At 33.1% G+C, this 21,773-nt stretch overlaps 1 protein-coding gene across 1 annotated transcript in view; it reads right to left on the bottom strand.

Annotated features, from left to right (window-relative positions):
* Positions 1 to 21,773, bottom strand: part of LOC124367633 (protein KIAA0100-like) — a 103,924-nt gene that overhangs the window by 16,544 nt on the left and 65,607 nt on the right. The window contains exons 23-33 of the mRNA XM_046824607.1: positions 20,048 to 20,181; positions 17,380 to 17,600; positions 15,969 to 16,111; positions 12,872 to 13,087; positions 10,603 to 10,743; positions 8,742 to 8,928; positions 7,698 to 7,907; positions 5,002 to 5,165; positions 4,559 to 4,759; positions 1,130 to 1,287; positions 504 to 621 (exon numbers count right to left, since the gene is read on the bottom strand). Coding sequence (XP_046680563.1) covers positions 504 to 621; positions 1,130 to 1,287; positions 4,559 to 4,759; positions 5,002 to 5,165; positions 7,698 to 7,907; positions 8,742 to 8,928; positions 10,603 to 10,743; positions 12,872 to 13,087; positions 15,969 to 16,111; positions 17,380 to 17,600; positions 20,048 to 20,181 — 1,893 coding nt within the window. The remainder of the gene's footprint in view (positions 1 to 503; positions 622 to 1,129; positions 1,288 to 4,558; positions 4,760 to 5,001; positions 5,166 to 7,697; positions 7,908 to 8,741; positions 8,929 to 10,602; positions 10,744 to 12,871; positions 13,088 to 15,968; positions 16,112 to 17,379; positions 17,601 to 20,047; positions 20,182 to 21,773) is intronic.

Genomic DNA, 21,773 nt, shown 5'->3' with positions numbered 1-21,773 from the left:
AACGCAAGTTTTAGAATAAGATAAGACATTATTAATTGTGATATTGGGCAGATGATAACATTGTATTCTATATTTAATTTTAAAATTAAAATTGTATTAAACTGAAAAAAAAAATAAATAAAATAAGAAAATATCTTTTTACTGAAGTATATTTAATAGCTTTTACGTTTATACCTATTACTTACTTTTCTGCATATAACCATTACTGGTGAAATAGGTTTGAAAAGCAATGCTGAAAAATTACATTGTTTTAATAATCCACCAAAGTAAAAGTTACTTAACGAAATTCTATATTAAAGTCATGATTGGAGGATGTATAGGAACTCTAAAAAATTACATTCGATTTTGAAATGATTTTAAGAGTTGTAGCAATCATTTTAATGTGCAAACATCAACAATTTGCATAACAAAAAAATCTGACTATTTGTAACTTTTATGCTATTTTATGTGTAGGTAAGCCATAATTACAATGTAATCTAGATATAGCTAGATTCAGTGCTCACCCGCTCTTCCAGAATCTCCATCTCCGTGAGAAGATGTTCGCTGCCCGGCTCGTCCGCTAGGGCTCTCTGTACCAGGTAAGTTTCCTTCTCCAGCTTACGCAGTTTGGACACCAATGATCTGCTGGCACACAAAACGATTACGCCAACTCGGACGTTACCTAACTATGAGGATCATCAGGAAACTAAGAAAACTCTCATGCTAAACAACATTCTGTTATGTGCTCAGTAACATTTACACTTTTTCACTTCAGCCTGATTTTAACAGTCACCCGCTACACACATTTACTGTTCTAGTAAGTTTCAAAATCTGTGAAAATTTGACAATTGATGATAGAGAATGCCCCGTCACATTAGAATGTTGTCCAAACATTGTTTATCATCCAAAATAATTGTGAGCCACTTTTTAACTCAAAGTTCATTAATCACAACAAATTTACTCATCTTTACGTCAATTTTAATTTAGTGAAGATGTTCCACATTTTTAAAGTATATTAAACTCCAATTCTTCAAGTTTGACGAAGTTTTCAATATCACACATTCTTATGCCATACAACTGAACAGCAAAATGTATATGAAATTGGTTCTAGTACTATACTTTTATAGCACTTAATTACAACATAACTCACCGCACATGATTCTGCAGCTGCTGAATGGGTCTATGCTGGTCTTCTACACTGTGTAGCTGCAGCTGGAACCTCATCCTCTGTAAGCGCTCGTAAGCCTCCTTCCGTCTCGGTGGCACATACAGCAGCAGGTTGTTGACTATGTCCAAAATCATGGCATACTGAACAGAATAAATCAGGTGAAATAATACTAATAGCATAATCTTTTATAGTCACTAGTCAGCTCAGAAACTTTGCATTCTTAATTGGTTTGAACCATTAATTAGTTTCTCCAGCCAGCCAAATGATGTAGCTATGGTGAGAAGGGTTGATTGAAAGTGAATGTTGAGTTCAGATCAATTTCACTTTCCGCTCGGTGCAGTGTCTGAAATCTGATGTTGTCACAGACTTAAGCCCTTAAATCTGAAGCCCATCGATGTCTGAAGAGATCCAAATATTTCAGGGACTAAGAAGCTCTTTGCATCATTTCAACACCTGAGACACTTAGACTACAAAATCAAATGTAATCTACGATGAGGTGTCATCAAGTGCACAACTGAGTTTCTACAATGTTTTAGACACAATCCCAAATCACAAGGAGGAACCGAGTTTTCTACACACAATGTAGCATGGTGAGAAGGGTTGATTCATAGTGAACGTTGAGTTTAGCGTTTGGACCTAGATTATACCTGCACTCTTCACCTAGATTACACTATAGTTTGTAGTCTAGGTGTCTCTGATGTCAAAACTATGTCAAGCGTCCATTTTAAGCTTTTTCGTAGCCGAATGTTATTGGATCTTTTTAGACGAACATGACACCAGATTCTAGGAGTAAACTCTGTGACAGTGTCAGATTCCAGGCACATTGTTAAAAAAAGGAATATAAATTGATAAATGTTACACAAACAATTATATGGTTTGGAGCAGTAACAGTAAATTAGACAATCCATTTGATACTGTCAAGTCTTAAATAAATTCTTTGTAAATGTAGTTTCAAATTTAAATATAACAGGGCATGCTGCATCACACGTTTATTCTTTTGCTAGGAATTATGGTAATAGGAAATGTTGTTTCCTGTTTCCTGTGGATCCAGCCAATGAAAAGGAAGTTTAAAATTTTTGTCTTATTTGAATAATGAAGACATTCGCTGATTAGGATGAAATTATTTCTAGTGATATTAATAAAAGAACTGTTTATCTAATAATAAAACTACTCACTATGATAATAAATCAAAGTTTAAAACTTATATTTTTCCAAATAATCTGAAGTGTTCAAGTTACTTAGGGGTTTTTTTTTTTTTAAATTAGGACAAAATTAGATATAATTACTGCCATTTATGAATCCTTTGCAACTTATCTAAGGTATTTAAAACTTCTAATTGGAGACTGAATACATATTCAGAAAAAATAATTTTACAATTATTAACAGTAACTGAATTCAGAGAGACTTATTATCCTTTGGACTTTAACTCTTTTTATGAATACACTAGCTGATGCCTTGGAGGGATCACTGGTCACTTCTGAAGCATGCTGTGATCTTCCTTTGATTGTGTTGATCATTTAATACTTTTATCCAAATTAAAGGAATATGTAAAAAGCTGTCCTTGCCTCTCTTTGATTCATTGTTTCCTTCAAAACTGAAAGTAAAGGAAAATTAATTTTCTACAAAAATGGAGTGAAATATTTATGCCTAATTGGAAGCATTCTTCTGTTAGATTTCCACAAGATACCCTGCTGGGTCCTTTTATCTTTTTAACCTACATAAAATTTCCGTTTATTATCAGTGACTACCTAATATTATGGGCTGATAAAATTTAAATAATGACAAATTTACATGACACATCTTATGACATATCTTCTAGATGTTTTGGTTTACAGCTTTATAACAGAATAAACGTTAGATTACCCTTTCATTGTTTAACCCTCAAAGTGCTACTATCGCACTGTGCGATATGTTTGTTTTTTTCATATCACAGACGAACGGTTTGCTCAATAATGACGTGGTTTATAAGGCTACGTGTAGGAATAAATTCCCTATCTAGTAACGTAATTAGAACTATGTAATTCAGAAGGTTGCGAGGAAGAGCAAGAAGAATAGTCGGCTGTTTTCGATGCGTGTTTGTCTGTTACGGTCGTCTCGCAGGCGACGCTCTGTGACTGTGACGTTGTTGTTTTGCTTCATTCTTTTGATTTGTAAATGACTTATATTATTGTTTATTGAGTAATTATTTGTGCTATGAGTGAACTTAGTAATTCAAGTGCCATTAGGCGCTGTTTTGATGACGATTTGAGTGGAAATGATAGCGATGAAAGCAGCACCCCCACCAGAGAGTGACTCAGACTAATTTTTTTTAGTCTAATGTAAATATGTATATAAGCCATTTTTCTATATTTTTAATACTTTATCTGTCATTTTTCTTACTTTTACTCATATCAGTAACTAAATATGTGTTTATTTTGAGACAATACTCACTATTCAACTACTTACTGACACTTGTTGATGTGGTAAACATTTTAGTAAAATTTGGGCGAAAAAACATTGTTTTGTTTTTTACCAATTAGTATTGTGATATGTTGTGCAAAAGGTTATGAAGTGATATTTTTCTTATTTAGCATTAAATTTGGAACATTTTGCATATTTTTTAGAATTAGGACTACTGCATTTTGTAAAAACTATACGTCAAGGATTTTGAAAAATAAAAATATAAAAAACTACACAACCGGTTAGAAGGACCAGATTTTTTTATGATAAAAGATAGGCATTTTTATTTTTACTTAATCTTATAGAACATATGTTTGTGAAAAAACCATATGTAATACATGCAATTTGAACATATATTTGTACAGTATATAAAAAGTTGTTTAAAAAAAAGAAATGTCATATGCTTGAAAATGGCCTAGCACTTTGAAGTGGTTTAGTCATCACTTGGAGGGTTAAACTTATTTTAATAAGTTCCCACTTACTACTCATTCAGAGAGTATTTTGAAAATCAATTTATTTACTAAGAGAAATATAATCTTATCACACTGGATTCAGTTCACCGAAGAAAGAATTTTGCTTGTAATATGTTGTAACAAGTTAGTGTGAATTTTGTTGTTTTTAAATACATAAAAAGTTTATGATAAATTATAACCTAGCTAATGATTATAATAATTATTATTGAGAAACTAATATTAGGGCAAAAATACTTGTATTTGTAATAACAGTTTACACAGACATTATTACATTTCAATCTATATTGTATGACATTATTTTGGTGAACCAACGTTATAATTTTATTCTTAATGTTAATGTTGTGCTCAATTCGTTCAAGCGATAAATATTAAGCGTAATATAATATTTTACAAATGTTACCAACGATGTAAAAGAAACAAAAAATTTTTACGCTCAACAATTGGGAAAAGCCTCTCCTAAAAGAAAAAATATTGTATAGTCTACACAGATGTAAATTACCTGCAGGGAGTTGGTACAGACGTCAAGGTCATGATGCATGAGTGTGAAGGCATCCACAGCAGTTTCCCGTCGCTCCCATAGACCACTGGGCTCCTCTGGAGGCACGGGAGGTACCTCCGCCAGGTTGTGGGGGTCCATGGAACTCTCACCGTACCCCACGTAAAAGAACTCACACTTGCACCGTGACACTATCCTTTGTAGCTGCAAACAAGCACAAGAGGGAGTTAGAGTTACATTTATCATTGTCATGAATGGAGTTAAGTTTATAAGTTATCTAATAGATTATCAATAATAGAATTCATTATAAAGGTAATATTATACATCTGTTATATTTTTTGTAATCCTCTCAATTCCTCAATCCATAATTTCCAATCTTTTAAATTAAACCCTATTACGTCAGATTGTATAGCATACTGTTATGATAACACTATTCTTTTACTAACCTGTAAAGGAGGGTTCTCCTCTGTACTGCTGGCCCCCACTGTCTCACTGATCACTCCCCCGACACTCTGCCCACTGCCCACCAGGTGGGGCAAGTCGGGGAGGTCTGTGATATATGTTCCCTCTTTCTCCTGTATGTTTTCCACATTTAACCACATTATGTTTTCTGCAACAAATCAATAACATTACATTCTGGATCAACAGAAATCACCGCTTCTGATATTTTTAAACATGTGTGATTGTTTGTTAATTTATGTGATTGTCCCTGAGCTTGAGGGGTCACTATGGGTGGCCTTGGCTGTTCTCTGTATCAGATCAGAGATCAATGACTATGTCCAGTTCCTGAGCTCACCGGGCAACTCTTAATACCCTTACTATTTTCCCACTCATCTCGGCAGGCACAAATGTGACCCACTGTATTTCATCACTTACATTTAATCCTTATCAAAGCATGGTTTTGAAAGTGCTGCAATCTCTCAACAAAACAAGGAACTAAATTAATAATTCACTATTACTTATCTACACTATATCACTTAAAAAGTTGTTTTATTATCCAAGTGTCAGTGCTACAGTACCTTCAATTTATTGAAATACTAGTGGATTTGGTAGAGAAAATGGTTTTATAGGTAATCGTTGATGGCAACATGAAAATTTCAGAATAAATAAATTTAGCAGAAATATTTAACCCTGAAGTTGGCAGTAGTTCAATGACAAGGACCTCCACTGTAGTGAGAGTTGTTCAAAATTGAACGTAATGACGTTTACAAATGATTAATTTGTTATAATATTTAACATCAAATTTAGTGATGATATTTAGGTACCATTGAAACGATGACGAGTTGTTTTCTCGGCACAAAACTTTGTTGTTCTTACTCTTCATTTTAACCAGCTGTTATTTGTGACGGTTTGTTGTTGTTTGTAGTTGCCGTTCTTGTCTGCTAAATGAATGTACAGTTACTACGTCAATATTTTTGTTTGGTAAAACACTTATTTCAATGGTTGGTTTTGAATGGTTGAATATTGTCGTGTCGTTGTTTATTTTTATTTAAACCTAATGCAATTGTTGGTGTTTTGCTGGCAAACTTATAAAAGATTTGTTTTCAACCTAACCCATTTTGAAACAGGTCTAAGTTGGTATAAATAGCTTCTTCTTCAAATGTTTTCTGTACAAAACTCTATACAAATGTGTACTTTCTAAAACTAGATATTTTTTTCCATCTTTTGGATATTTTGGAATAATCAGTTTCCAACTTTATATTTTTTGATAAGCATGATTTATATTAGCCCCCCTACGATTACGTAAATTAAATTTGTTAATCTCCAGTTTCATTAAATGTGAAAAATATAAATAAATCATATTTATTAGTATATTTTATTATTCTACAGATATTACTGAATAAAACAACTAATAATATCATGATAAAAACATAGTATTTGAAGTGTAGAGATAACTTAGAATAAGTGCTCATAAACTGACCAAAAATAGCCCGCCACTACAGGATGTTTAGCTGCCAGCTTCATGGTTAATATGCGACATAGGAACATGCAGTCTAACTATCAGCAAATTTTGCATGTAACCTCAGCGAAGACTGTTACACAACACGTGACATGGTGTCCTCTACCTCGTTTATAGATAGTAGCTATGTAACACTGAAAAACTATTCTAAAGTAAAATCCATAATGTTTTAACCCTTTGATGTTATATAAAAGTTATACACACTGACTTATGACCCCATTAAGTGGTTAGACGTAAATAAAACAATTGGCAACAGCCCATCATTTGCTTCTATCTTGCCACCAATTTTGGAATTATTCTGACTAACCAACTAAAAGACAACGTTGTAGACAAAACAAGGATCACATGTCCATATTGTTAATTGCAATAATGGCAGTATAAGTAAAAAAAGTGGTAATTATTCCTCATCAGGATGAGGATTATTTAAAATAATAGATTGATTTTTTTATAAATGTGTTTCATACTATAATATTTTGTCTTAAGGCTAACATACAAGATATGCTGGAAATATGACAGTTCAGGATAGAAAAATCTACTACTGGTTTGACAATGTTTCTTTGATGTCTTATGGTAGAACCACAAAAATAATGATATAGTAAATTTATTACTATAGGTTTATTTTAAGTTTCATTATGAATATTTGAGTAACAATATTACAAATATCTGATCAAAATTAGCTGATCAAAGTTAGTGAAGCTTTACTAAACTTCTGTATTTTATACTAGGTTTCTTCAAAAATATCCCACCGTAGGGGTCACCACACAAGTAAAAAATTCCACATCATAGGGTCAAAAACAATTATATTGTACATTCTAAAAAAGTAAACACATTTTTACAATACCATTTTTTTATTACCAATTTTACTTCAAATTCACTTAAAGATTAACATTCTCCATCATTACTGCCTGAAACATCAAAACTGTGTAATACCAATAGCTAAGTGATAAAATAGCTGACATCATATAAACAAAATATTGTTAATATTGGCTGAAATGGTGTTTGCTCAATCTTTTTGGTACTGTCAACCACCGAACATTTTTATCAATTAATTTTTAAAACATAATTATCAATGATATATTGTTGACCAATGATTAGTTATAGCTGTCCATCAAAATTCCTAAACAGTATCTTCCTAAATTCTATGGTAATCAACAACTGAACTAAGAATTGACATTCACTCACCATCCAAGGAGTCGTTCTCGCCAGCACTGACTGTGGCATAGTACTGCATACACTCCAACGAGCCGACCCAGGTGGTCTTGGAGACCAGAGTCCTGTCCTTCCATACAGGCCGGTGCACCCTCTGGAGGATTTCAGCTTTGGCAGCACTCAATATCACGTAGCCCTTAGTCTCTATGCCCTTCAGGAGCACTTGACTGTTCACAAGAGCGACTATAACCAAAGTGCAAGAATATAGCACACTCAACCAGCATGATTCCAATTTAAAGCTAAATGTTTATACCTTACACTTTTATTAATACTGTTTTCTTATATGGTAGATATTGTTTACTGAGTTGTCGTAAAATGGGTTTCACCAAATTTTAAATACTTCAACATCAATACGAATGAGTAAAATACAGATTGTGTAAATTAAAAAGTTTTTAATATGAGCATTGATATATTTACTTAGTTGGATACTTGACTGGCTTGACTTACTTATTAAGATAGTTGCTTTACTGCTGATTAATTAAGAACATTTTAAGCCTTACAAAATTTGTATCCTGCCTGGCTCCTTCTGTGAGACCTATTTAGAAAGTGGAATGAAGAAGAATGCAAGTGGGTGATGTGGCACTTATGAAGAATATTGTTCAAAATACAAAAATGGACATCGGAAAGCCAGTAAAAATGGAATGTCTAAAGTGAATACTACCTATTAAAGTGTTTGGGAATGTATGTAAAAATTTTGAATGATATAATTCTAGAGAACTGGAGTCAACAGAACATTGGAAGGAAACTGAGAGGAAGACCATGGAAGAGACGGATGGAGGTGATGAAGGAAGAATTTTTAAGATAGTGAGAGACTTGGTGATTGAATCTAAGTTCATGCAATAATGGTCCTTATTAGCAATAACAGTTACAGGTTTCCCATAATCAGTAACTCAGGAGGAGAGTGGGTATTCTTCAGTTTGTTGTTTACTTCTCAAGCAGAAAGTAGAGGGTATATATACAATAATCACAGCTTGAAGAAACCTGAAGCATGTTTTGAGGAATTTCATCTCAACTCACTGAGCCAATTCTTGTGGACCACATCATCCTCGTGACATGCAGCCAGCCCCTGCAGCTGCTGCTCCCGAGTCTGTGTGCTGAGGTCATCGCTGAACACCACGTTCTTGTTCTCTGCCTCAGCAATAAGTTGCTGTAGCATGGTTGCCGCCTGCCCTGACTGCAGCTTGGTCATTGGTGAAGGAGTTGCCTGTGTCAACAATTGGTACACATGAAAAGGTGTTGCTCTTAGTTTCATACAAGACAATTTTTTTTGCCTTCAATTCAATCATTACAAAATTATTAAATTAAGAATGTTTAACGGTTGACATTGGCAGAAGCCTTGCAGCACAGAATAAGATTGATACTGGTTGTACCATTCTGTATAAAGCTGCAGTAAAGGTGTTAATCACGCTTGATTTGATTTTCAAAGGCAGATGCCAAAAACTAAAAAGATCTGAATATCCTGTATATATATATATATATATATATATCCACAGTGCTAGTGTGATGTGTGATTGTGATCCTCGTAGTTGTGATTTATGCTTGGGACTTGCATCCTGTGCAATGACAACGCTTAGACTGGACTTCAAGCAGATTTTAGGTATGTTTGAACCTTTTTCTTTCCTTTGTTTACTTATTTCTGTTCTTTATTTTTGTATTTATTAATATCTCCCCCACCTGACGAAGAGGATAGATTCCAATACTCTAAATGTTGTGTTATACCTTTTATACCCTATAACGATGGCAAATGTCCGAAATCCTGTTATCCATCCTGTATATGTATCTCTAAAAGCAAATGAAACAAATACAGTGTAATGAAAAAAGGGTTTAAATATCAAACTATACAAGAATCCATCAGACTTGATTTACTGGACTTCGAAAGATGATTTTTAAACATTATCTCAAATAAATAATTATGTAATAACACAATATGAAATAAGTAAGGTCTCTTGATTAGAAAGATGTAGTCCTTTATGAAATTGTACTACTCAAATTCCTTTCAGGTAACTACTCATCTATTAACTTACTCATCAGGTAACTAAGTGTAACTCATACTGCTGATCTCCCACTCAGCTCAAGTGGAATTACAGATGTTGTCCTCTCAGCTTACCTGATCACGGCTAGTGGCTGGCTGAGTTTTGCATCTCAACTTGGCGAGTGCTAAATGTATGTCATTTCTACTCATATTTAAATTGACAACTGGGGGCAGTATTGATATAACCCTTCAAATGACTGGGATTTAAATAGAATTCATAAAAAAGCAAAAACGAAGACTTTAATAAGCAGCCTACACTCGTTATTCGGTTGTTTTTAACAAATTGTTCGATGTTTTTATCCAAAGGTATGTTCGATATTACAATTTATTTAACTTAGCATATGATTTCACCTTATTACTTACAGCAGTTTTAATGTAAAAAATAAACAGCAAGAAGTGACTAATATTTTGAGACTGAAATGAGGAATGGAATGGAAGAAAATGGCGATGAATATGAGGAAAATATGTGAGACGAGATTAGTTTAAGTGGCTTCAACATGTACGTTTGGCTCCTGGTAACCCATGGGGAGAATTCTTTCCTCCATTTCACAAAAGCTGTTGCCCATTGCCATCAAGCTGGACAAGTTATAAATATTGTAAGGTTTCTTTGATATATAAGTCAAGGCCTTAGTTGGTTTTGTTCTTTTGTAATGTTAGTGTTAACTTTATGTTTTTAAAATTGTAATAAACGAGATTCTTATTGTTACAGTAATTTATTATAACTCTTATTGTGTACGATTTTTTCATATCGAAGTTGGATAATATATCGAACAATTCGACAAAAACAACCAAATAATGAGTGTAGGCTGCTTACTCAAGTCTCCCCTAGGTAATAATAAAACTGACTTGAATGGCAGGTGCAGGTGGAGGGGGCGCAGGTGGGGTGACTTGTCCTCCGGTGTTACGATTGCGAGATTTGAGAGGTGTGCTCGTTGTGTCTCCCCGGAATCCTTTCAGAGCTTCAGTTGACAAATTCTTCTTCAATTGCTGTAAAAATATTTGATTGATTAATGAGACTATTATGGGCGTAAACCCACAGAATAATGTACATTAGAACTGGGTAGTAACAAAAAGATCAAGTAATTTCTAAATTATAATTTGCTAAGGCCAAGTAAATGTAATTTTCCAAATTGTTCGGAATAAAAAATGTAGAGAAAATAGTTTTAACACTATTTGGAAGTGTTCAAGCACCTACCCAGGAGTAAATGCAAGATAAAGCATGTACTATGTTTTAACATTTGTGTTATAATGAATTCTCAATCTACCATGTCAGAAGACGCAAAACACCAATTTGCTATTTTAAACACCAGTCATGTAACGTATCATCTAATTTATGTGATGGATTTATATGTTATGATTTAATTGTTCTTTTTGATTGGTGTGAACAAAAACTCAGTTTGGAATAAAGGATTTTCTATCTTTTTAAGTATAACTTATTACGGGCAAGAGTGGTTCTTTTAGTATTTTATGATCCAAGATGAACATGAAATAAAAGTACTACTACTTTCTTCCATTCAATTAAAGTAAACTTTACACTGATTTGCATAAATAATACAACTATAGAATGGTGTCTTAACACTATAAATCACATGACATTACATAAGTATTCAAAAATAGACGTTGCAAATCAAATATAAAATTATGTCAATACACATAACTTATACTTAAATTACTTTTATTCCGTCAACAATTATTCATCTCAAGAATACAACGATTTGAAAACTAAATTTTCCTTGAAACATTGTCTATATAAAATAAATATGTTCTTAATTTTTTATATTAATTTGGAATTTTCTTGTGCGATGAATGATAATTGCCTTGATATATTTAACACTACACACTGAGTGATATTTAGATAGTTTTAGAAAGATACTCATATTTTAACCTCAAACAAAAAGTACATGAATCTGTTGATTCTTTTGTAACTTGTCCTAAAGTAATTAACTACTACTCCCTTTGACCGATTTTGACAACATGACTGAATTCAGTCTTTTTAGTTAAAACAGCTAATACGTTAAACCGTTAAAAAAATATAAACTCCTCTAGTTTTGATAAAGTTATTACTACTATATTTAGTCTGTAGGCAGTTTTTCACCAATGAATTACATTGTTGGACAACCTATTTTGCTTTCCAAATTTAGCCATTGCTAGCTATAAAAGATTGGCCATATTTAAACTTTTCATGAAAATCTAGCCTTTGTATGGAACCTAGATCCAGTAACTTGGCTTCCCATGACTCTAACGTGACACAATTAAAGAAATAGTGCCTCTAGCATCAGTTTATATTCACCTTCATTCTTTTTTTTCTTGCTGATTCCACTACCATCAGCTTTATCACACAGATGTACCCACTTTTCAAAATAACTTCTTTTTCAGTCTTCAATACCTAGATCCACCACACCCAACTCAGTCACAACTGTCTTTATACTCTTCCCTTTTCCAGTATCTGAATTACTTCAAAATTTGTTTGAAAAAAAAAAAAAAAAAAAAACAACCCCTTATGTTTACTGCTACTTTTTGATAACTAATACTGTAAATACACTAAATAATACACATTTACTGAGGTTGGAGCTTTTCTTATTAGAAAAACTATTGTGGTAGAAGATATTCAGGACACGAATAATCAAACTTATAATTTACTTGAAAATTGGCTTTTTTGCCATCATGCCATTGCATGTTTATAGTGGATGGTGAAAAACAAAAAGACTGGAATTAATATGGTACAATCAGCCATATCTTACCAAACTATTGAAGAACAATCTGAAGTAAACAGGTGAACACAGCAAATATGTGCCGAGCATGGGAAATGATGCACCAGATAGAAATATGGTTTTTGGAGGGCGTAGAAATCCATCAAGAACAGTGAGCTCATGGTGTGATCAATGATGAGGAATGCAATACTGATTAGGTATACGTTGATATTAATCGTAAACTAAGAACATAGAATAATACAGCAAACAAGGATCAGAAAGCAAGGACTTGCACTGTATTGTATTACAATACTGAATAGTATTAAGTATTATAAAATTAGAACGTTGATCCTGTGTAATCTGAAGGAATTTCCTCACCACTCCTAAAAGTATGACTAAATAATACCAGATTGGGTTGCACATACCTTGGTCTTCATGAACGAGTCAAATAGTGCAAAAGCCACCTCTCGGTTACTCATGGTCCAAGCACCCTTCAAATGGTGGACCACCAGCCTGTGTGTAGGGTTGCCCTCTTTGAGACCCCGACACTTCACACCTAGAGGGGATGCCTCTCTGCCATACGACACCTTTCCTACACTCAGGCAATAGCACTTCTCCACAGGTTGCCGCAGTGAGAGTGTCTGTAACACAACCACCTTTCAGTTAACCATAATATGAAGCACTCGTCAGATGATGGGGCACCAGTCTGTTTGTTGTGTTGCTCCCTTAGAGGCCCAAACCCTTCACACCTAGAGGGGATGCCTCTCTGCCATACGACACCTTTCCTACACTCAGGCAATAGCACTTCTCCACAGGTTGCCGCAGTGAGAGTGTCTGTAACACAACCACCTTTCAGTTAACCATAATATGAAGCACTCGTCAGATGATGGGGCACCAGCCTGTTTGTTGTGTTGCTCTCTTAGAGGCCCAAACCCTTCACACCTAGAGGGGATGCCTCTCTGCCATACGACACCTTTCCTACACTCAGGCAATAGCACTTCTCCACAGGTTGCCGCAGTGAGAGTGTCTGTAACACAACCACCTTTCAGTTAACCATAATATGAAGGACTCGTCAGATGATGGGGCACCAGTCTGTTTGTTGTGTTGCTCTCTTAGAGGCCCAAACCCTTCACCCATAGAGGGGATGCATTTCTGCTTCTATTTTTCTGTCTTTGGCCACACTTATGCAATGAAAAAAGTAAAATAAAATTAAGCAAAATAACATTTAAACACAAAAATGATGTAAAATATGATAAATAAATAACCCTTGTTAATATTGCAGCACAAACAATTTAGTTTAATGTGCCAGCTAATTTTACAAAAGATTTATTGAAATGAAAAATGTATGAAACTAAAGCAATCTATTGGCTGCCAACGGCCAATTAGATTGGTACCCAATAATTGTGAAAAATGTAATAAATCAATTCAATGTATACACCCCTTCATAAAATTTTTATCTTTATAAAAATATGTACCTTTAAATTTTCAATATTGAGGAAAAGAAAGAATAGATATATAAGGGAAAAAATTGGCTGTGCAAAAGATGACACGTTTAGTGAAGTGAGAACTTAATTTCGTAAACATCATAAGCATCTACCTAATTTCCAAACATTAAAACTTTACGTGAAATTTACAATAACATATAACTTTAAATAATCACTTATTTCTCCACATATACCTGGAGAAAAAAAACCATATACCTGGACCGGATGATTGGGGCGGGCGGTGGGGCTACTCTTTGAATCGTGACTGTGTGAATGGAATACTAAGCGTAAGTTATAGTTAATTAGCCTTAATTTGCATTGTTAAGACATATTTTTAAGAGGTTAAATGTAAGAAAGGACCATATGGTCCTAATTTCGCCTCAATAAAGAAGTGTTTCTTTCTTTCTTTCATATAAAAAAATAGAAACAATTCATTATTATTAAAATATGAGATATGTAAAGTTCATCACTAGAACTGCCATCGAGTGATCTGATTGAGCAAGAATCTCCAGTGGCCAATTTTATCACATTTTTGTATATTTATCATAACAAACAACAAACACATACTACTAGATAAAAATACTTAATATATCATAACAATAATAATTAATAGATAAAACCCTTTATTCGTTCACTGATCTTTGACTCTAAACAAAAAAATTAATGTACTGTGTATATAAAAACTGTTATCCATTCAATATTTTCTATATATTGGTACGAAAATAATGTATTAATTTAAGATTAAGATTGTGTTTCAGTTATATAATTTAAGCTTACTGTTATTTTAAGACTGGACATCACTAAATGCATTCTTGTAATATTGATGAATAAACAATATTTTTATTTGATACATTGTAATACTTTGTTATAATACAAGTCAAATTAAAGATAAAGAACCCTTCTATGTGATAAGCTTGCTTAGTTTGTAAAACAAACATGGCTAGTGTGAAACATAATAATTAAAGACATTGTTGATATTTTGAATAGTACCCATGTCACCACACTGTCTGTCTCCAGCTGGTTTATACTTTGACCAAAAATGTTACTATTTTCATTACATGAGTTTTCATTGTGTATCATAATACAAAACCTTATCTTGGAAAAAAAATTAATCCTACCGACTTAGTTGGGATTTACATATACTCAATATATCGAAATCCGTTTGAGATACAAAAAATGGCTTATAACAATAAGTTTAGGAAATGTTTTAAGCATTCTAGAACACTTTTTCTAGCTTCATAAATAACGAACAGAGTTGTGAATTTTTGATAAGTTTGAATGGCTGCTAAATTGAAACAAAATGGTGTATCAACCTGGCCAATGAACTTTACCGAGATGCTCATAAGATTAATTTTTGTACCAAGTTTAAACTTGTGTGGGCTTTATTTGGGATAGTTATTGTTTCCACGAGTTATTGCTCCATGCTTATCGCGGTTGCAAAGGAAGTATTTATAAACAACCTACACTCTGCAGTAGGGAGAGGGAAGCGCCCTTTGCCTAACTCCGACCATCTGCTCGTCAGTCATGTGTTTCTTACAGAGCCATAACCAAACATATCTGTGGTGTGTATTACTGCTTTATCGGTTGTCACAAGCTCGTGCGATTTCTACATATCTCGTGTGTATTATTCTTCATTGTGTGGTAGTGATGTGATCAGTTTGAAATATTTATCTTGTTTTATAGTAAAAAGTAATTAAAATTTTCTGTTTAACTATATTATACAATGAAATTAAAACTTATTTGAAATAAACAGTTTTGTAAATATTTCTTTTTTGTTTTTATCAATAAATACGTTAATTTTAAGTAAAATTCCCTGTTTTAAATTTTTTGATTTTATCTTTTTCTAATTTATTTATTATAAAAATTAGCTTTGAACTTAAAGACACAAAATTTGTTTACTTGTCTTGGCATTATAGGAAATCCACTAATAAGGCGTATGAAGGGTTAAGGTTCCTTTGTATTACAATGGACATTATGACATTAAACAATACTGTAAAATCACTTGTGGTAAACAAACAACTCAACACAGTTCACCTACTTCCTTGCCACTCTCCTCCGGCAGCGCGCTCTTCAGCCAAACCTCGGCATCGTTAAGCTCGCAAGTCATGTACACAATGGCCCACTCAGGCCGAGGCCGGTGCTTCAACCCATCATCTACTGGTACCAGCGTCAATGTATGTTCTGGAATACAAAGATTCAGAGATAGTGAGTCAGTGAGGAACACGTATTTCCCCCGAGTTGATGAACCTTGTACTAACAAATAAAGACAAATATAAAATAACTATACTTCAGAAAATAAAAAAGACAAAGGATAACTTTAAATAGTTTTGTAGCAAAAATGTACATCTTTATGGAATTTTTATCTTAATAAAAATATGTGTACCTTTAAATGTTTGTATATTGAGGGAAAAATAGAATATAAGGTTTTCCCTATTGGTTGTGGAAAAGACCACACAATAGAAGTGAAAACTTAATTTCATCAACATCATGTCTAATTTCAAAACATTAAAACTTGAAACATGAAATTGACAATAATATATTACTTAAAATAATCACTTCTCCACATTAAAAACAAAAATATAATTAATTCTTATTAAAATATGAGATATGTAAAGTTAAACTCAAATTACAATATTGTAATACTAATACAATTGTAATATTAATAAATCTGAGGCATATAAACACTATAAGATAGGACGGTGAAGATTGAGAATCATGTGATAATATATACTGTACACCTATACACTAAAACTTAATAAAATGCAGTAGCAAATTGAATGAATAGGATAGTTTTTAGATGAAATATTACACATAATTAATTATAGGACCTAGACCAAGAACTGTTGATGTTTACAAAATAGAGAAACAAATTATTAAAAAAACAAAACTGCCGGTTATTAATTTAGCTGACGTTTCTTCAAAAGTTACCTTGCTCAAAATCTATTTTATCGAACACGTCTCTTGTTCTCCATTAACCTTAACCTCTCTATGATGCTTTCACTTATATGTGCTAACTGATTCTATAATCAAGGCTTTATGTATCTTATAATATAATAAAACACATTATTATTAAAAGTTTTTAATATGATTTCATTTCATGTGACAGTTTAAATAATGAGGAGAATTTATTGTTTTGATAAATGATTTCATTGCTAAGTGATAGAGTTTTATCAATACCATCCAATTTGGTAAAAAAATATTACAGAACAGTAAGTTGTGTACAGGGATGAAAACATACATTTTTTAAAGCATGAATAGTAAGTAGCACAACACTGTAAAACAAAACATTTAAGTGCATTGTTTGTGGATGGGACAGAAATGATGTTTCCATAAATACCTGTACCATGACGTTTTGATTTTGGTGCTATAACAAATTAAATAGTAATGGAGAAAAGAATTAATGGATATTTGTCTGCTGCCAACACTGAGGTTAATTAGTCCAGACGTACCAGAGCTGGAGGATATACGTTGTCCTGTGAGCTCCAGGCCTCGTTGCATAGCAAAGGACATCCAGTAGTGGATGTGGAACCGGTGTAGAGCCAGAGACAGGTGGATGGTGCGGTAGTGACGGCTCAGAGGAATCTTCCGAGGTCTCAGGTTGTGGAAGGCCGTACCCCTGCGGGTCGGTCTGGTCACTCCTGATAAGATCAGCTTCAGATTCTCAAACCATCTGTAACACGCACTCTATTAATCTATGGAAGGCCGTACCACTACATGTCGGTCTGGTCACTCCTGAGAAGATCAGCTTCGGATTCTCAAACCATCTGTAACACACATTCAATTAATCTATGGAAGGCCGTACCCCTGCGGGTCAGTCTGATCACTCCCTACAAGATCAGCTTTAGATTCTCAAACCATCTGTAACACATAGTCAGTTAATTGGGACAGGATTGGGAGAAAATTATTCTTTGATCTCAGAGTTCAGGATATAAACAAGAGCAGTGTTATTCTATTCTGTAATTTCTTAAAATTTTGTTTTCTTAACTGAAAAAGGAAATAAAAATAGCAAAAACGCAATGCTTTTTTTATTGCAATGCTCTTTTAGAGTTACTAACTATATTTGTCAAATAAGAACAATATTGGTACAGCTAAAAGAAATTATACAAAAACATGTACTTTTAATTAGTTGTAATGTATATATATATATATATATATATATATATATATATAGGGCGTTTCAAAAAGGACTAGTTACAACTTTGAAAATTCATATAAATTTTATTAAACAAGGTACAGAGCTGGTTTTAGAGCTACTTGGTACGAAAATTATGCTGAACTGTTGTCGCAGACTTCGATTCTTCAAACCAAAACACACAACTAGCACGCTCTGGTCCAGTAAAGGCAGCCATGTTTAACGTTACTGTCACTAGCGTGTGATTAAGTTCGTAGGCATAATTCCAAAGAACATTGGAACCACCAGGCACACCCCCGAGATACAATTTTAATTCATTAATACATTATTTAGGCAGCAACATGGCAAGTCAAGTTTTCTTTTAATATCTAAAAGTGGTGCTTGTAGAATTTATTTGACACAATTTAACTTATAAGTAAACTTTGCAATACCGAGTATTTATTACTGCGATCTCAGAGATCTCTAGCCCCATGTGTGTCCTCCATTTGGTACAAAGAAACATAAAATTATGTATAAAACTCATGATAGCCTACGTTTATGCAGAAACTAGTATCAACCTGATTCTGTGCCACAAGGTGCCTGCCACAGTTAATGTCTCAAATAATAACTTGCCCAACTGGGCATAAACTCTACCGCAGAAAATTTTGACTACACTCAGTTAAATTATATTGATAAAGCAAACGATAATTTTGAAATTAACATTGAAAATGATATTGATCAACATTAACAGAAACTATGTTGAGAAAAATGAATCTTTGTCTCCCAGGCCTGAGATTACCCTAAATCAGTTTGTTGTGTATTTTGCTTTTATTAAAGTAATATATTATGTTCAATATATAATAAAAACTAACAATAACTATTTTCTCTTCAGATATATAACTAAATTTATACCTGAGATATTGATAAAGATATGAGAGCTGAGAAGATAACTAAATAAAGTCTGGAAAGATAAATAGCAGACTGAAATTTTACATTGTTACAGAGGTATGTAGTGTTACACTATATTAGTTTGATGCTTAAACACTTTGAATGCTGGCCGTAAAATATGTGGGCATTCATAAAATGTTGGTTATTTGAGTGTTTTCTGAAAAATAATAACTCAGAAACTAGTTAAGGTATAAAAACAATACTTACATTGCTGAAATTAGTGTGGTTTCTTCTTTATTGTGATGTAGAAATTAATATTTATTTTTTAATTGATATAAACAAACAAACAATTTGATATTACTTTTTGAAAAGAATAAATATTCATTTGATATTACTTTTTGAAAAGAATAAATATTCATCAACAAAGTTTTATTTTTATCAAGAATCAAGAAATTTATTGTAACATAACATCCACAGTTATATAACTATACATGTTGTGTGAACAGGTTGCTTGTCAATAATACATACTATATGGTAACATTTTCTATACTATATGCTATCATAGATAGCAAACCCTATCTTTTATCAATGAAACCATTCTCATTTAACAATTCAGTGATAGAATCATTGTTGAAGCTGAGTGAATCCACGAATATTCAGCCTTGATGAACAAAATCTATCACAAAAATGAACAAACAATGCAAACATCCCGTTGTACTTTGTAAACAAGCTGATATGATAGAGGGCACGCATTCCAGTGGAGAGCTGTGTTACTGACAACACAATAGACGTCACAGAGTAAGTAGCCCATAAATGAGGTATTACATAATATGCAAAATTGAAAAACATCGATTTTTGTAAAATTACGTGATCTGCATTCTTCCGAAATTTCGGTGTTCCGTTAAACTAGGGGATCAGCACTAAAAGCGTTAAAATTGTTCATCTACAACACATTTGTACCTATTTAAGTAAATTTTGAATAATTTAGTAGCCATAACAGGTATTGGCTCCAACTGGTTCAGATTTGTAGAACAACAGAATCTCAAGTATGTTATACCACCAAGGTGTGTTAGACTGCAGCTCTATCTACTACATGGAGGGAGAGTGACAGAACTTACCGTAATGTACTGCCGTAGAGTAGAGCAACAGGACAGTTGACCTCTGATGAGTCGACACTTGACAACGGTTTGGTCTCCAAGGCCAGAGTTACGTTCAAATTTTGAGAACGAAACGCTCTATAGGAATCGTGAACCTGAAGGGAGTTAAAATGTTGAATTAAAAGTTCCTGCACGACAATAATAAAAAACACCTTGTGCATCAAATGAAATTTATGTTCATAGATGCAAGATTACTGTTTACCAATTTTGAATTATACACATAAATAGAATTTTACAAATTAACAAAATTTTAATAATTTTGGCTATGAACATGGAAAATGTGACAAAGCTTTAAAGAACAAATTTATGGGATAAAACAAAACTCCAACACAAACAATTCCTTGCAGAATTCATTTTTTATTAAAGTAAAGCTTTATTATACAAAGAGGGTTCTGCCAAAGATGCAAATAACTTCTGTCCAGTAGTACGTTATTATTCAAAAATCTTTAAAAAGATTATTCACTGGCAGCACTGATGGTATTCTTTGAAAATATTTTAATTTTTTCAAACGAGCACTTTACAGCTTGAGTTTGGCAGAAGTACAATGCATGGGTTACATAAGAATTCTGCAATGTACTGTAATCCATCAAAGGTATTAACGCTTTGAATGCCAAGTATTTATTAAGTGGGTGTACTGAAAAGTGCCAGCCCTTTTGAAGGCATTTTGCAAGCTTTTAGTAAAATATTCATAGTTTGATTATTTAATAAGCTATCAACATAATTCCCCCCCCTGAAAACTCTGCCTAATTAACACAAAATAACAAAGTTACCATAAAATTAAATTTAGGAATACCAAAAATGGACTTATCTAAAAGATTCCAAAATCTATTTAAATTTCATTTTTCAACCAAATTATCACTACTAAAAAATTCATATCCTTTTCTTTGTCCATATCACTGGAAAAGGTATTCGTCTATAAAGGTAATTGTCTATAAATCTTGTAAAATGTATATAATTATTTTCGATAATGAGTGAGTTATACAACTTTTTAAGAAACTAATGTCACATTGTTTCTGGTAGCCATGTCAACCAAAATTGTTTATATGCGAGTCTTAGATTGATTTTCTTTAAAGTTGGAAGTGTACTATAACAATTTATTTTGAAAAGAACAGTTCTTCACTAAAAATTTAATATGATATTAGTTTAAAAATATAAAGTTTTCGATTTTTAGTGATTTTTTTTCCCCCGAAACGTCCGGTAGAATCAGACGTTAGCACTTTTCAGCTAACTTTTAACGTCCAGTAGAATCGGACATTGGCACTTTACGATTAACTTTTGACGTCTGGTAAAATCGGATATTGGCATTCGAAGGGTTAATCAGCCCAGATAATTAAGTGAGAGAACCACACTCTGAAGTAAATACTATACGTACTGAAGTGTACAAAATCACCACTAGGGTATTGCAGATGGCCGGCCTTGGCCCAAGGGAGAGCTGCAGAAAGGTCTTCAAAACTACAAATGTGTTAACAATCATTGGCATATACATAAAAGAAGTCATATTGTATGTAACGATCGAACAACTTCAACGAGGCCTTGATATACACACACACAAAACTCGTCATGCATCAAACTTTCACCTCCCTCTACATCACACTGCATCATATGAGAGGAAACCATCCTACATGGGGAGGAAACTCTTTAACCTCCTACCAGAAGATCTAAAGATGCTGAACGTGAAGAAGTTGAA

The sequence above is a fragment of the Homalodisca vitripennis genome, chromosome 8 (genome assembly GCF_021130785.1).
Source record: "Homalodisca vitripennis isolate AUS2020 chromosome 8, UT_GWSS_2.1, whole genome shotgun sequence".
Lineage (NCBI taxonomy): Eukaryota > Metazoa > Arthropoda > Insecta > Hemiptera > Cicadellidae > Homalodisca > Homalodisca vitripennis.
This window is presented reverse-complemented; position numbering and strand designations above follow the sequence as displayed.